This window comes from Cygnus olor, chromosome 1 (assembly GCF_009769625.2).
Source record: "Cygnus olor isolate bCygOlo1 chromosome 1, bCygOlo1.pri.v2, whole genome shotgun sequence".
Taxonomy (NCBI): domain Eukaryota; kingdom Metazoa; phylum Chordata; class Aves; order Anseriformes; family Anatidae; genus Cygnus; species Cygnus olor.
The window spans coordinates 5948436-5964997 of NC_049169.1; the positions used below are offsets into that span (position 1 = coordinate 5948436).

Below are 16562 nucleotides of genomic sequence, written 5' to 3' on the forward strand. Positions count from 1 at the left end.
AGTCTGTTTTGGACTTCATTATGTTGGATAAAGATGAATTTGTCACTAGACTGGAAGCTACCGGTTGCCTAAGGAGGAATGATCATGACATGATTACATTCAGTGCGGCAAACTGAATACATCCCTGCTAGTCACACACATACTGGTGCTTTAAAAGAGAAAACTTTCCAAAAGAGAAAAATCATGAATGAAACTGATTGGAAAATAGAAAGTTCTTTTTTAACAGTTTATTAGATTATCAACGTTCCACTGTCAGGAAAGAGGACACCTTTGGCTAAAAGCTTATGCCATTTCAGTGGTATGGACAGTAATTATAGATATGTAGAAATATAGCAATGAAAAAAGAAGAAAGAGAGAGAGAGAGAGAATTAGATGATGAAAAGATATAAAATACATAAGATTTTCATAGAGAAGCTAAAAGCATGGCAGAGGGTGCCTGTCAGGACTCCAAACAAGTGGAAGAAACTGAAGGTGTGCCAGGAGAAAACAGCAGTGCTATAGCTCAGGGGACTCTGAACATTTATTGCCACGTACTGGTACTGTTGCTGGTAAGGCAGTAACAGTTTGGCTCTGGGACAGACCATTTACTTGAAAGTGGTTCTTATATCACTCTTTAATTTGGGAATTCCTGCCTGCAGGAGCCCTTTTCTTGAATTATTGAAAATGATATAATTTCTAAAAATCCAATGCATTTTTCATTCACTAGGTTATTTTCTTAATTATATTTACTGAAGATAGTTTCAGTTGCAGTTTTGTTCACCTTCAATTTATGTTTTTATTTCTAAAGCCTTTGGCAGTCTTTCAAAGAGTAGCCATACACACTGAATTTCATCTCTCAGCTCTAGATGATAGCTCCCAATAAATCCACAAGCAGTACTTACAGAGGCTAGAGCACCTTCCCTTTTCTCCTCCCCTGAGCAGAGCTCCAGAATAAATCATGATCCTCAACACTTCATTGATCTTGGTAAAGCTCTCCTTTCTGCCAAATTCAAAGGCTGATGAAGTTGCAGCTACTATTTCTCCAGTTCTGTGCCAGGTTTTACAGCAGTTTCTGGAGCAGAAATTAAAAAATAAATAAAATAAAATAAAATAAAATAAAATAAAATAAAATAAAATAAAATAAAATAAAATAAAATAAAAATGTAGTATATTAATGCTTAAGTCTAGCTTTTTAATTCTGGGTATCCAAAAGCTGTCTTTCTGCCCAGGTAAAGGCAGATTTCCACAACAGAATCATAGAATCATAGAATCATGGAATATCCCGAGCTGGAAGGGACCCATAAGGATCATCAAGTCCAACTCCTGGCACCGCACAGGTCTACCCAAAAGTTTAGACCATGTGACTAAGTGCACAGTCCAAATGCTTCTTAAATTCAGACAGGCTTGGTGAAGTGACTACTTCACTGAGGAGCCTGTTCCAGTGTGCAACCACCCGCTTGGTGAAGAACCTCTTCCTGATGTTCAGCCTAAACTTCCCCTGCCTCAGCTTAACACCGTTCCCACGTGTCCTATCACTGGTGATAACGGAGAATAGGTCCCCTGCCCCTCCACTCCCCCTCACGAGGAAGTTGTAGACTGCGATGAGGTCCCCCCTCAGCCTCCTCTTCTCCAGGCTGAACAGGCCCAGTGACCTCAGCCGCTCCTCATACGTCTTCCCCTCTAGGCCCTTCACCATCTTCGTCACCCTCCTCTGGACACTCTCCAACAGTTTAATGTCCTTTTTGTACTGTGGTGCCCAGAACTGCACACAGTACTCGAGGTGAGGCCGCACCACCACAGAGTAGAGCGGGACAATCACTTCCCTCGACCGACTAGCGATGCCGTGCTTGATGCACCCCAGGATACGGTTGGCCCTCCTGGCTGCCAGGGCACACTGCTGGCTCATATTCAACTTGCTATCAACCACAACCCCCAGATCCCTCTCTGCGGGGCTGCTCTCCAGCATCTCGTCGCCCAGTCTGTACGTATAGCCAGGGTTGCCCCATCCCAAGTGCAGGACCCGGCACTTGCTTTTGTTAAACCTCATGTGGCTGGTGATCACCCAGATCTCCAATCTGTCCAGATCTCTCTGCAAGGCCTTTCCACCCTCATCCGAGTCCACAACTCCTCCAAATTTGGTGTCGTCAGCAAATTTGCTCAGAACACCTTCTATTCCTACATCCAAATCATTTATAAAAACATTGAAGAGGACTGGCCCTAAAATGGAGCCTTGAGGGACCCCACTAATGACCATTCACCAGCCAGATGTGGCCCCATTTACCACAAAGCTTTGAGCCCTGTCCGTCAGCCAATTGCTCACCCATCGTATGATGTTTTTGTTAAGTTGTATGCTGGACATTTTGTCCAGTAGGATCCTGCGGGAAACTGTGTCAAAAGCTTTGCTAAAGTCCAAAAAGGTCACATCAGCTGGTTTCCTTTGATCGACTAGATGGGTGATCTTATCATAAAAGGAAATCAAATTTGTTAGGCAGGACCTACCCCACATGAACCCATGTTGGCTGAGACCAATGACTGCATTGTCTCCCAGGTGCGCTTCAGTAACTTCAAGGATCATCCTCTCCATAATTTTACCAGGCACTGATGTGAGACTGACAGGCCTGTAATTGCTAGGGTCTTCTTTCTTACCCTTCTTGAAAATTGGCACAACATTTCCCAGCTTCCAGTCCACTGGGACCTCTCCAGATTCCCAAGATTGTTGAAAAATAATTGAGAGAGGTCCCGCGATGACGTCAGCCAGCTCTTTAAGCACCCTGGGATGAATCCCATCCGGACCCATGGACTTGTATGGATCCAGGTGGAGCAGCAAATCCCGCACACGTTCAGGGTCAATTGCGAGTTTGTCATTCCCACCGTCATGGTCCTCCAGCTCAGGGCACCCTGGGTCCCGAAGCCCATCATCAGTGTTGAAGACAGAGGCGAAGAAGGCATTAAATGTCTCTGCTTTGCCTATGTCACTGTCTGTGAGGAGACCTTCCCCATCAAGTAGTGGACCTATGTTTTCTTTGGTTCTCCTTTTTCTGTTCACATATCTAAAAAAAACTTTTTTATTGTCTCTCACAGAGATGGCCAGCTTCAACTCTAGTTGGGCTTTTGGCCACGCGAATTTTCTCCCTACAAACACGAGCAGCATCCCTGTATTCCTTCCTCGTCACCTGACCCTCCTTCCAGCAGCCGTACACTTTCTTTTTTCGCCTAAGCTCCAGTAGAAGATCCCTGGTCAGCCAGGCCAGCCTTCTGCCCCGCCTGCCTGACTTCCGATATTTTGGAATCGCCTGATCTTGTGCTTTTAGGAGGCAGCGCTTAAAGACTGACCAGCACTGATGGACGCCAATGCCTTCAAAAGCAGTTTCCAAGGGGACCTTGCTGACTAGTTCCCTGAGCAGCCTGAAGTCTGCTTTCCCCATATCCAGGGCTGAAGTTTTGGTGGCAGTTTTCCTTCTGTCACCATAAATTCTAAACTCAACCACTTCATGGTCACTATGACCGAGACAGCCACCAATTGCCATGTCTCCCACAAGACCCTCTCTGTTCTCCAGCAACAGATCTAGGAAGGCGCCTTTCCTAGTTGGTTCCCTTAGCACCTGCACCAAGAATTTATCATCTAGGTGCTTTATGAACCTCCTGGACTTGCTCGTGTCAGCCGTGTGGTGATCCCAGTTGACGTCTGGCAAGTTGAAATCTCCCATAAGGACAAGGGGAGTTGATCTCGAGGCATCTCTTAGTTCTGCAAAGAATAATTCATCGGCGTTGTCGTCCTGGCTAGGTGGTCTGTAATAGATTCCCACAACGACATCCCCTTTATTTGTTCATCCCTTAATCCTTACCCTAATCTCAACTTTGCCATCGCCAACGTGAAGTTCCACACAGTCCAGCCCATGCTTCACATACATCGCCACCCCGCCACCTCGCCTAACCTGCCTGTCCCTCCTGAAGAGCCTGTAACCATCTATTGCAACACACCAGCCACAGCAAGCATCCCACTAGGTTTCGCTTATGCCAATGATGTCGTAGCTGTGGGACTGGGCTAAGACTTCTAGCTTATCTATTTTATTCCTCATACTGTGTGTGTTTGTATAGACGCACTTCAAATGCACCTCCCTACATGCAGCACCTTGTGTAGCTGACCGAAGGGCCTCACTAGCACACAGTCCCTCTGATTCTAGCGCACCATCCCTTAGCTAATCACCGGCGTGCCTGGTTTTATCCCCTTCCCCCTTTGACTCTAGTTTAAAGCCCTATCTATCAGCCCTGCCAACTCCTGAGCAAAAATCCTCACCCCTCTCTGAGAGAGGCGCATCCCATGTGATGCCAGCAGGCCCGGTGTCGCGTAGACCTTCCCATGATTGAAAAACCCAAAGTTCTGCCGGCTGCACCAGTCCCAAAGCCACGTGTTAATGTGATGAGTCTGCTTGTCAGCATCAATCCCCCCTATCGGAAGGACAGAGGCAAACACAGCCTGTGCCCCTGATCCTTTTAGTCGCCCCAAAGCCCTGAAGTCCCTTTTGATCGCTCTCGGACTTCTCGTTGCTACCTCGTCATTACCAGCCTGAAAGACCAATAGCAGGTAGTAGTCAGTGGGCCATACCAGGCGCTTGACTTTCTTAGCAAAGTCTCTCACCTGAGCCCCAGGGAAGCAACAGACTTTCCTGCGGGTTGGGTCTGGTCGGCATATCAGGCCCTCTGTCCCTTTCAAAAGGGAGTCCCCCATGACAATAACCCTTCTTTCTTTTTTGACAGATGATGTAGCAATGCGGGGGGAAGGTTGCCTTGCCTTGGGCATCCTCTCCAACTGGGACGGGCTTTCGTCTACTTTGTTGTTCTGACTGTCATGTTCTACACCCTCATACCTGTTATATAACGGTAGATGGGAAGGTGAGGCGGGCAGGGACAGGGTTCACCTACCACCCCGAACAGGAACCTGCCTCCATTCCTCCCCTTGGCCTAGGTCTCCTCCTACTGCCTGGTGGGATGAGGGAACTTTTGTCTTCTGCATAGCAGGAGACACCTGTGCTGTGGCAGGCTTGTGAATCTGTGTCAGAGAGGGTAGAGTACACCTCCACCAGTCAATTTCCCTCTCTGACTCCCTGATGCTCCTGAGTCTGCTCACCTCCTCCCAAAGCTCCACTACCTGGCTGAGCAGCTCTTCAATCTGGGCACACCTCCCACAGGCATAACCCTCGCTGCTGCTGTCGGATACCGACAGAAGACTCGGGCACAGCCTGCAGCCCAAGACCTGGACGGCGGTGTCTTTCCCCAAGCCCTCCGTCTGAGTAGTCACATCGGTGACTGTGGCTGGAGAGGCCGCAAGAGATGCGGAGGCCATGGTTTTCTGCCTGGTTGATACCATGGCCAGGTTGCTCGCAAGCAGGTTACAAGTACCGAAGGGAAAGACCGCTGCAAAAAAGCGGTGAGGGGCCCTCCCTGCTCGCCCTGCCTGCATGAACTGCCTGCACGAACTGCCACACCATGCCCTTCTGACGTGCCAGCCCTGTTTGCCCGCCCTAGTCGCTCGCGCTCCCTAGGGGCTGCTTTTGAACGGCCGGGGAGGGGGCACTGCTGGCTCCGCCTACGCCTCGTCAGCCTCCCTCACGAGGGCTGCCGGGTCCTGGAAGCTCCCTCGGCTGCTTCAAGTGGCCTCAATACTAGAAAAAAGCCCTGCCTGTCTCAATCCCCCGCTCCGCTGCAGAACGTGTCTGCCCCAGAGATGATCACCTCACCGAGTGGCCAAGTTTTGGTCAGACATGAGAATGAACTGTGGCACGCATATCAGTTCAGGTGGTTTCACTAAAATGGTTCTGACCTCTGACAGCTGGGGAGAGCAGCCAGATGGGAACTGGGAAGGAGGAATTTGCTTCAGCAAGAGCTGGCAAACTTTCAGCACATATGGGTGGGGATATAAAATGGCATCACTCGTGTGTGCTGGGCTGAGCACTCTTTTAAAGCGCTTTCCAGACCAACAGTGGTATTCGTACCATCTGGATGTAAACTCCTCGTATAGGTCATTACTAACTAAAGTCACTAATGGCAGCTCAGAAAAGACAGAGGTGGACAATAGTTTTTTCTAGCCCATAGGTGATAAATACATAGGTTCCATATTTGAAATGTAGAAGGATAATCTGCTCATATCATCTAAGGATGACATTTGTTTCAAATGTACTAAAATATTAGGTTGCTAGAAACATCTCAGAGGAATAGATCATTTTAAATGTGTAGACCAAGTTAATCTGCACTGAAAGGGAGATATTGTTTACCAGACTGTGGTCATGTTAATGTTATTTGGATTCAAGAAGGGCAGGTGTGCTGCCCCACATACCCACAGGCTTCTAAATCTGTAATCAAAGCGAAAATACAAAAAAGATACAGAATATTTGGCTGAAAAAACTTTGATTAATGTAATTCATGAAAACCAGGAATTCCATCAAAAATATCCATTTCATTCTTTTATGAAATTACAAGGAAAAAATAACAACACAGCTTTGGTACTCCTAGGTTCTACTGTTCATACGCCTTGGCAATCTAGGGAAGATTATGACTCTTCATTACCAGCAAAACACAATTTAATGGATTGAGCACAGGCCAATTAACATCTCAAAGCAGGCCTCAGCTGGAAGATTGCATTTTTGAAGATGTATTAGGCTCAGTTTTGTCATCAATAATGTCAACGTGAAGCCTGAACCCACTACTGACATCATAAAAGTAACACGAATTTTAGATGCAGCATCTGATTTTGAAAATAGGGTTGTCTGGAAACATCCTTTGAGTGAGAAAAAAATATACCAAATAGTAAAGAACATTTTCTTTAAGTTAGCAATGTAGAATTCAGTCTGTTTGGGAAGATTTCAACCTTTTTTTCATTTCTGGAGCCAAATAAATATTCCATTGGAGACTAAAAAAAAACAACATTCCACAGAAAAATTAGGTCTGTTCATGATTAGTTCAATTAATCTTTACTTTCTAAGAATCTGATATCAAAAAGAAAAAAAAAGAAAAAAGAAGTTTTCAGAATCTGAAAGTAGCCTGGAAAGTGTCTAGGTACCTGTTTCTGCAAGAGGAAAATACTGACTCCTCAAAAGCTGTTTCAAACTACTTGATAAGGAATAATTAGCAACAGCTAGAATTTGTCATTTATAGACAAGCTGAAAAACAAATAAATACAAAGTATTTGAACAAATTGTTATGAAAAACAGCAGTATCTTCCCCTCCTGATCTCAGATGGAGACTATCTTCCTCACTGATGTGGAACAGATGAACATGATTTGCAATTTGGTCCTCTTCAAGTTCTGTCAGACGGGGAAACAGTGAAATCTAAGGAACTGTACATGATGATCTACTGATATCTTCTGGCCTGACACACCAGGAGCCTGTGATGTGAATTTCCCAAGGGAACCCCAAGAGCTGCCCAACCCAGGCATCGAGACCTCATCCATGTTTAGTTCCTGCAACTTCCAGGGAAGTACTGGTTTGCTGAGGCTATACCAATTGCCAGATGAGAATACAAGGATATTTTCCTTTTTGCTCTATGTGCCAAACCATAAAAAATGCAATTTTCAAGACATCCACTATCTAGAGGGCAGTGTAGCATTCTAGAAAGTTGTTTCTGTTAATCTAACTGTTTTTGCAGTCTTTATTGGTTGGATTTTTTCAGATGAAGAAATGAATGTTTATGCCTGAGGTTTAAAAAGTAATAAAAATGCTTTATTTTCAACATGGGAACCAGTGCTTGTCTTTATTGGAATCACAGCCCAGATCTTGTCTAGTAGAAAAATCACTACAGTGACTTTTGAAGATGAGGTCAGAAAGAAAAATGTGACATGAGATTTTGAATATTTTTGAACAGAAGAAAAGGATATTTTGTAAACAAACTACATGTGTGAATATGGGCTGTATATATAAATAATTTAATTTGGGCTACCCTAGTTATTAATGCTTTGAAGATATAAAACTTGCATGAAGAGATTAAGGGAGTAATGGAATAGTCAGCATTGGAATGAATGAGCATTTATGTGACACTTTATTTAAAAAGAGAAGTCTTCAGAAATAGAAAGAAAAAAAAAACAGTACTTTTTTTCCATATATAATATATTTTTTTATGTGATAAGAGAAAATAATTGGAGAAGAGAGAGGAGAGGAGAAGAGAGGAGAGGAGAGAAGAGGAGAGCTTTCTCTGTTTATCTCTTCATTAGGAAAATCACTTTCTAGTAACTTTTTTAATGGATAAATTGCATTTTAGACCTGAATTTAATTCCAACCCTCTAGTGATGAAATAACACTGCTATGAAACCCTCTCTTGCACTGCTTTCATAAGGATAGCATGCTGAGTATTTTTCGTAGGGAAAGCAAAAGATTATTTTAGTGTGCTCCATGGTGCTCTGTGTGGATATATGACACACCTGTACATGGATTTGTAGATGCTTGTACGTATGCACACAGATAAACATCTTTATGCAAAGGCTCCATTAGAGTTACATGCCCAGACTCAGGACATTTAATTAGTTTTTGTGCAGAGAAAAATCTCCTGACAGCTGTTATGACAAAAAGTGGTCTTTCCCTTTTTGAGCTATCTCCCTGCTTTTGTAATAAGAAGGGAAGATGAAACTGTGTCATCTCTAGTGAATCCAGAAAATCTTGAATCCTGACCAACATCAAATACAATCTCAGCCTGAGCTGATGCAGTTCATACACAGGCAAAAAGGATGCTCTTCCATGCCTTCATATGAAATATACATGTGATTGCTCAGGCATCTAAAGCATTTTCTCTTTCCCTACTTGCATGTCACCATCTTTAGGTCAATAACAAAGCATACAGTCACTGGGGACGTCCCCTCTCCGTCCCTCGCTTTCCCCCCCCCCCCCCCCGTTTAAAGGATAGAAGCTCTATGTACAAGGTAGGAGTTTGTGGTTGGTACTTTCAAAATTACATGCCTGACTGTCATTTCATAAGGATGAAATTTCAAAAATGAAAGATTTATTTTAACATTTTCTTAATTTCATCATTATTCCCTTTCATTATTTTCCACTTGTTTCCCTCTAGGACTTAGGAGCTTTGAAATTATTTTTTATTTGTAAAGGCTATGGTATAGGTGACCATTATTTAAAGCTTCAGGGGTTTCTAACTTAGCTACAGCAACTCTTAAATTTTTGAGGTAGTAGAAACCATCTGTCTCAACAGATCATGTTCTTTTACACTGAATGACGAACTAGTATTTCAGTTGATTTAGACTTAAAACAATCTTGGAAAGGAGGGAATTTCATAAAGCTGCCAATTTTTCTGTCTTCTACTAAGTTCCTAATGTTCTGCTCTGTGAATTGCTAGGGTGGTATCTGTCCCTCCCAGATGGGAAAGTAGGACACATGTAAAAAAAAAAAATAGTTTTCTCAGTGTCAGGAAGACTAAGTGGAATTAGCTAAATATCTTCATCTAGTCCCTTATCAATAACTTTCCTTTTCTCTGGACTCCTGCAATGGATAGAAAACCAGAGGTAAATGTTTAAAGAGTCTATTCAAAACACATGGATATGGGAGCACTAGTTGTCCTTTTTGTCTTTGGAAATCCTCCCCTAAACATTTTACAGTATGCATTTGGCATAATTAAATTACTCTGAGATTTATACTTCAACGCTGCATGAGATGGAATTCAGTCTGTATAAATGCAGCTGTGGTCCATGTGAAAACATGGCCTTCATAGCAAAGCACTTATTAAGGTCATTACCGAAGTATTTATTTTCCGGACTGTGTTATGGAGGCAGCCTGAACAATAACCTTTTGACAAGAATTCATAATTACCTCTTGGTGCTGCTCACTGTATGACCTGACACCAAAAGAATGGAAATGAATAGACAGACAATGTCAGCTTTGCCATTTCAGGCTACTGTGGCACCAGAAGGGTTAATGGCTGCTATTTTCCTCTGTACCAAATTTGACCCATGACTCCGCCGAATGGAATGAAAGGAGCAGATTGGGGTGTGCAAGTAGCTCTTTTTGAAAATGTCTGGCAAGTACAAGGAGCTTTTCTTTTCTTTCATTCTTTCCTTTGGGTTAGGAAGGGCAACCCCTGCCTTGGACTACAGAAGTGTTCTTGCTCTGCCTATGAATCTGCAGAATGAAGAAACTCTCCTGCTAGCCAATAAAGAGAAATTTAGCACAGGACATAAATGTTTGGCTCATATACTGTTTAAAGTAAACTACGAACACCTTAAAAACAATTAGGGTGACGGGAGTTTGGGGAAGGCTGTCTTTTCAGAGAGGCTGGAAAGCATTTCTCCCATAATAAAGTATGCCGTAATAGTCATTTTCTGCTGGATGAATAAGCACAAAACACATCTTTGTTCATAAGGCTTTTTATTGTAGTACTTGTCATGAGCAAAACCTGAAAGTACTTGAAAATCCATTAAAATCACAATCCATATTAAAAAAAAAAAAAAATCTCTGGAAAGTTTGTCTCTGTAGACTTTGTAAAAGTGAGAAGTCGATAAGTATGAGACACATTTATGTAATTTAAGATTAATGATTAACTGCTAAAGCGCAGGCTTTGTACAATCAAGCCTGCTGTTCAGCAAAGAAACAAACCCCTTAAATCTCTGCAGCTGCTGGAGGAAGCCAACTTCTAAGTTGCTCTGTGTGATAAGATGCCCTGAATCCCAGACTCTGGCCATTGACTGGCTGTGAATCAGCGATTACTGACTGTCTCTGGGGTGTTTCGGTTACAGTACTCTTTCCCAAAGGGCAATTGTCATTTGGATTTATGCCTGCTTGTAACTGCTTTTTCTCTGGTTGCGTTCAAGCACTGGTGCATGACTTTGTGCATTTCTTAAACTTAAGACTTACAATTTCTTGTCTTCCAGATCATGTATTTCACCAGGGGAGAATAGACAAATAGACTCACTTTAAAGATTTGTAATACTTGGATTTACTCATACCGGTTCTAGCAGTGGGACTTTTTTTTTCTTTCCAACAGAATTATTAAATTCAGACAGATTTTTTCACACATCCAGGCCATGAACAAGTGCCTGAGTTACCAAGTTTAAACAATATCTTGGCAACTTTAAAACATTTGGCTGGTCAGCAGGAAAGGAAAAGCTGCTTGTAAAGCACTGGAATGCATTTTCAATTAGTCACTACATTGCTTAAAAGGCCAGGCATTAGGCACTGGGAGGAGAGGCAGGGGGGTGGCAGTGCTGGTGGGAGGGACAGCATGAGACAGTCTGGAGAAGAGCCTTTATCAGTCCAGAACAGCAGCCCTGAAGTTTGAGGCCACTCTTTAAAAGATAAGCTTTTGTTTAACAACAGCCTCCCCAGGGACAATGAGGTTTTCCTGGTACAAGACCAGTGTTTCTTTCAAATAATGTAATATTGCTTTTTATGAAAGAGCAATGGAGATGAGATGATGAGCAATGGAAAATATGTGTTGGGAAGATGTTAACTATTATTTAGTTCCCTATTATTTCCTGATAACCCGACTGTTGGGTATCCTGACCAAAAAGTTGTGCTTTGGCAGACCTTCCTTGGCTCCTAAAATATTTTTGAATGAGATAACACCCTTGAAAGAGGATTAAATAACCAGCCTAAACTGCTTACTACACTTGGTTTATTTTCCTGCCCTACTCCATGAAGTCCTCAGCCCAATAAGTTTGTAATAAAGAAACAGCTAAAAAAGAAATCTCGTGACATAAAAGCATCTTTCTAATGCTCAGTAGCCATCATTGCTCATGCTTTTTTAAATGCTTTGTCCTGTACTTGACCTTCAAATGTTTGTAGCTGGCTGATCTGGAACTTTTTTGACTCCACAGCTGTCTAAACTAAGGATGATGACATTGCTTAGAGATCCTTTTGTGTATGTGCGTGTATATACGAATACCATTTTCAAAAGTATACATATATTTACTTTAACATGACTCAAGATCTTGGAAAGCTTGTACTTTATCATATAAACCGAGAACTGCAAAGCTCTCACTGGTGGGACTTGTTATGGCATGAAAGACCCAAGTTATACAATAGGCTGGATTTCAGCAGGTAGAGGAAATTTTCAGAGCTGTTGCCTTCTGGCTAACTGTAATAAATTTGCCTAAGTAATATTTCACAGATGTGCTGCCTGTTTCTTGGCAAACAAGCTAAAGATCACAGGAAATTTCTTCACTTAAAGAATAAAATAAAAGTTTTGAAGACAAAGTCCTTAACCACAACAGAAAAAATATTTAGCTAAAAGATGGGAGGGAGTACTGCAATCCAAGCACAAGAGTTAAAACAATTTTACAGTGAGTTTCTGTTTCTGTTTTATTTGTTTTCTCCTACTATAGCTACATGCTCTATGAAATACGTGAGGCTGTTTTGGAAAATCCATTGCCTGACACAAGTTTCTCTGTGCTAAACTTAATCTTCTAGTTTTATTTTTAGAAAGCTTATGGTTGCTTTCTTCAATGTTGTAGAAAGTCTGGCAAAATGCCAGCCAGGTCCAGCAAAATGGAGACCTGGCCTTCCTTCCAAGGATGAAAAATTTAAGTTGAAAACAATAAAAATAACCATAAATGATTGCAAATGGTAAAGCAATAAGAATCTTTATCCCTAATTTATTGTTTGCATAGAGATACATTGGAAGAAAATGATGAAGGGTTTTCTGTGGGATGGCAGTGAAAGGTAAGAAAATGGAAAGCATAAGATATGTTTGTTAGAGAGAAAATTCTTGAAATGGAGATAGTTCTTTGAGTTTCTGGGTGAACAGGATAAGAAACATTGCATCTCAGTGGAGTTCTGGACAGGTTTGGCACTGGCCTGAAGTGTGTGACAGGGGACAAGATGTTTCCCTTGGCCTTTTTTCCACCTACTCAAGGAGAAACTGTGGTCCTCTAACTTGTGTCTCACCTCGTGTCTACTCCTTGAAGGCTATGGGTGTAGAATCATCCAACCTTGATGTAAAGGCCTCTTACCCTTGCAGCTCACACCTACTCCAGTACAGAAACTGAAACCATTGTATCCCTAAGTGGGTATAAAGGTAGAACACCATTGCTCCCATCTCATCTTGATGTGCAACAGCAACCGGATAAGACGCGACAAGGACCCAAACCAGACTTCCCAAGGGGATGTGATAAAACAAGGAATTTTTTTTGTTGTTGTTGTTTGTTTGTTTGTTTGTAGACTGCTTGGAGACTTTGCTACTTTGAGCCTGGTGCCTGGTCATTGAGTGAAAACATTCAATAACAAGTGTACATGGGAAAATACATTAACATGGCCCTAAAACAACCAAATGGGAAAGAAAGTTTGTTGGACTTGATGATCTCTCAAGGTCCCTTCCAACCTCTACAATTCTGTGATTCTGTGAAAGGCATTGAAGAAGGAGAAGAGGCAAGGTACTATAACCAGTTACATCCTCCACAGCCTCAAGTAAGGGTTAACCTGTGTAATGATGGCTTACAAACTTTGGGAAGAAAGGAGGAAACACTGGGAAATCTGTTTCAATTGTTTCCCAAGCTGAAAATGAAGGTTTCAGCAGTTCCACAAAGAAACATATGACAAGTGGCAACTGAATTTCACTTTCCATGGCAAACATCTAACCCGCCTGCTGTAGGTAAATAAATATATGGCCCCATAGTGTTGAAAGGTTTATCCTTGAAGAAGTGGACCAAATCACCTTGTGCCAAACTGCTGTTAAGAGAGAGGTGGAGCATCTGTAAACTCTCCTCCACCCTCCCACCCCCAGATCTGTACCTGCAATCTCTCCATCAGCAGTCCCTGATGTCCTTATCCTTATCACACTCCTCCAAGACACAGCAAAGCTGTTGCCCAGGGGAGGATATAAAATCCGTATGTCTGAACCTGGGACCTTGCTTGCTATATCAATCTGCTGATATGGTCTCATATGCTTAGTGAGGGACTTCACCAGAGGAAAAGAGGCAGGAGGGGACTCAATGCACATTCCTCCTAAAGAAAGGGCCATTGATGCATTGACTTTTGAACAAAAGGAGGCATTTTCTAAGTAGTTTAAAATGATCATTTCTATCTAACCACTATCTCCTGGCTACTGTCTGGCAGACAAAATGGTCACAAGGCATTTTGGAGGAGTGTCACCTTCTGTGCTGCCTTTGTACCGTGGGGAGACCAGCAAGAGGAGGTTCAGGCTGCCAAAACCAGCATACAGCAGCAAAGGGAGCCCTGAAAGCACAGCTCAAGTTCTAGCACACCAAAAGGAGATGGTGGTGGGAGACTTAATGCAGTCTCCAAAGCGTATTATGTTTTGTTACGCACTTTGTTATGTTTCTATGAGTGTGTGATGTCACACACTCCCAGATTTTTATATGACCATCATATCACGGCTTCATTTTAACATACAAGGGCTGCTTTTAACTTCTGTTGTTTTTTTTTGTTGTTGTTTTGTTTTGTTTTGTTTTAAAAAAATGAACCTATGGCAGGGAGGAACTAGGAGCATATGCCTGTTCTATAAATAGCAAAGTGGAAGTATCTGTCGTTTGGGGTAGTTTGGTTCTGACTGAACACTTTATAAGACACTGTTTTGCCCTTTTTTTTTTTTTTCCTTGAATTTTAATTTAGGAATTTCCAGAAATCCCACAAAATTAGTTGAGCTCAAGGAGAGGATGTAGTCATTCACAGGATGAATGGAAAATATTTAGAGGGAAAAAATGCAGAAGAGAAATATTCAAAAGCAGGGAAATCAATGTCAAAAACTGTTATGATAACACAAAAGAAGCCAATCATGTAGATTTTTCTGAATAAACAGACACTAGCAGAGCAGTTACACAACTTTTCAGATCACTATGGTGATCTGGAGGGTGCTTTACTATTTATTTTTTAAGTAGCAACGAAAAGAAGAAATGGATTTAATGGAATTTTATAGACACCTTCTCTTTCAAACATCTTAAGGTTATATCTGTCTTTGCGTTATTAGGCTTTTTATTATTCTACCATAATGGTATTCTTGCTATAAATTAGACTGCTTTCAGTCACAGCTTCAGCTTACAAATCCATCAAGTCTATTAGATTCGAAAGACAGAGAGAGAGAGGGAGGGAAAGATATTGCTGTATTCATAGGGTTGTGAACTGCTTTTTCGGGAGGCGGGGGAAAGGGGGTGTGTATAGATTGGGGTGAAGTCAAGGGGAGGAGGGAAGGGTGGGAGAGGAGTTGCAATTCGAAAGTCTCTCCTTTAAAAGTGTCAAACTCCAACCTGCACAGAATAGGGAAAGGGAGACCCCCCAGCAACTTCCAGAAAATAATATAAAAGCAAACCTCAGAGGTGGAAGAAATACCCAAAAGGAGAAGACTGCAGCTTGCAGTAATCTGTAAATGATTGCTGGCAAAGACTGGAGGCTTCAAGCTTGAGCTGTGTTTGTTCCAAAAGAAAGCCAAGAAGGACGGTGTTAATAAAGAGAGATTTAACTGAGGGCTGTGCTTGGAATAAAGTGGGCTACAAAAAGGTCACATTTGATCAGTTGGAGCAGATTACAAGGGCTTTAAAAGGTAGTGGTGGAGAAATGAAACTGGGACTGTGAAGCAATATAGCACAAGATTGATTTTGGGGGTGGAGAGAAGCTGGGACAAGTGCTTATCAGCTTGAGAAGGAGGAAGAGCTGTGCTGGGTTTGTTGTCATTCCCACACTGAGTAGAGTACTTGCTGCTTTTGTGGTTAGGCTGCCCTGCCGTTTTCTTTTTTTGTTATTATTAATATTTTTATTGTTATTATTAATACAATGGTGTCTATAATCTCTGACTTGGATCCTCTGAAAGGCTGGAAAGTTTTAAGGTAGGCCTATGTTTTCTTCTGTTTGGTACAGGCGTTTTTTGGTTTAGTCCTAAATTAACTGGAACTTGAGTTATAATCGAAATGTGAGCCCTGGGCTTAAGTAAGAGAGGAGTTTCTGGTAATTAGAGCCCTTTTAAGATACAGCAAACCTTTAAGCAGATGTTTAGAGAGACCCGAGGGAGATTTTAAAAATATACTTCTCGGTGTTACAGTGCAGTGAGGAAGTGTGGACTCTTTTTTTTTTTTTTTTTTTTTAAGATTGCTCTGTAAATTCAAGTTAATAGTAAAGGCTCACACCAGTTGAAACTGCAGGATTAACTCTCTGCTTTCCTCGCTGTACTTTGCAGGGGAATGGGTGGGAAACTTTAGGGGAGCAAAAACCAGCGTGAAAGTTGGGGAAAACAGGCTTGTGGGGGTATAAAAATCAAAATTTTTTTTAAAAGTGCTCGTTTCATTTTGGGTTTGAAACTTCCAATTTGTTGTCCCTTTAAGGCATGTGTTTGATACTGAAAAGTTGTTACTGATTTTTCCCTTCAGTACTACTATTTATTCTTTGAACAGTGAAGAACAGTAACTTGAAACGCTAAAAATGATAAGGGGAGGGGAGGAAAGGGGGGGAACCCACTGTTATTGCCTACTGAAGATATTAAAACTCTACAGTGTCAAATGTCCGTGTTTAATGCTGTTCTAATTGCATAGCTTTGCCTATTGAGAATCTCGACATGTAAAAAGTTTGCAGATGGTTTACAGAAACTTCACTAAAACATTGGAAACATCTGTGGTGAATGTAGTTGGTTAAATTATAAAATTAGTTAA

General features: G+C 42.0%; 1 protein-coding gene across 6 annotated transcripts in view; it reads left to right on the plus strand.

Moving 5' to 3' along the window:
- The window catches only part of CELF2 (CUGBP Elav-like family member 2), a 455245-nt gene that overhangs the window by 67549 nt on the left and 371134 nt on the right, over positions 1-16562 (plus strand). For 2 of the 6 annotated variants that reach the window (XM_040546912.1, XM_040546927.1), the window contains exon 1: positions 15548-15746. The exons of 1 other annotated variant lie outside the window; for it this stretch is intronic. In XM_040546912.1, coding sequence (XP_040402846.1) covers positions 15694-15746 — 53 coding nt within the window. In that variant the 5' untranslated portion in view covers positions 15548-15693. Of the gene's footprint in view, positions 1-15531; positions 15747-16562 lie in introns of those variants that run through there. 3 more of the 6 variants (XM_040546986.1, XM_040546982.1, XM_040546887.1) reach the window with 3 other exon arrangements.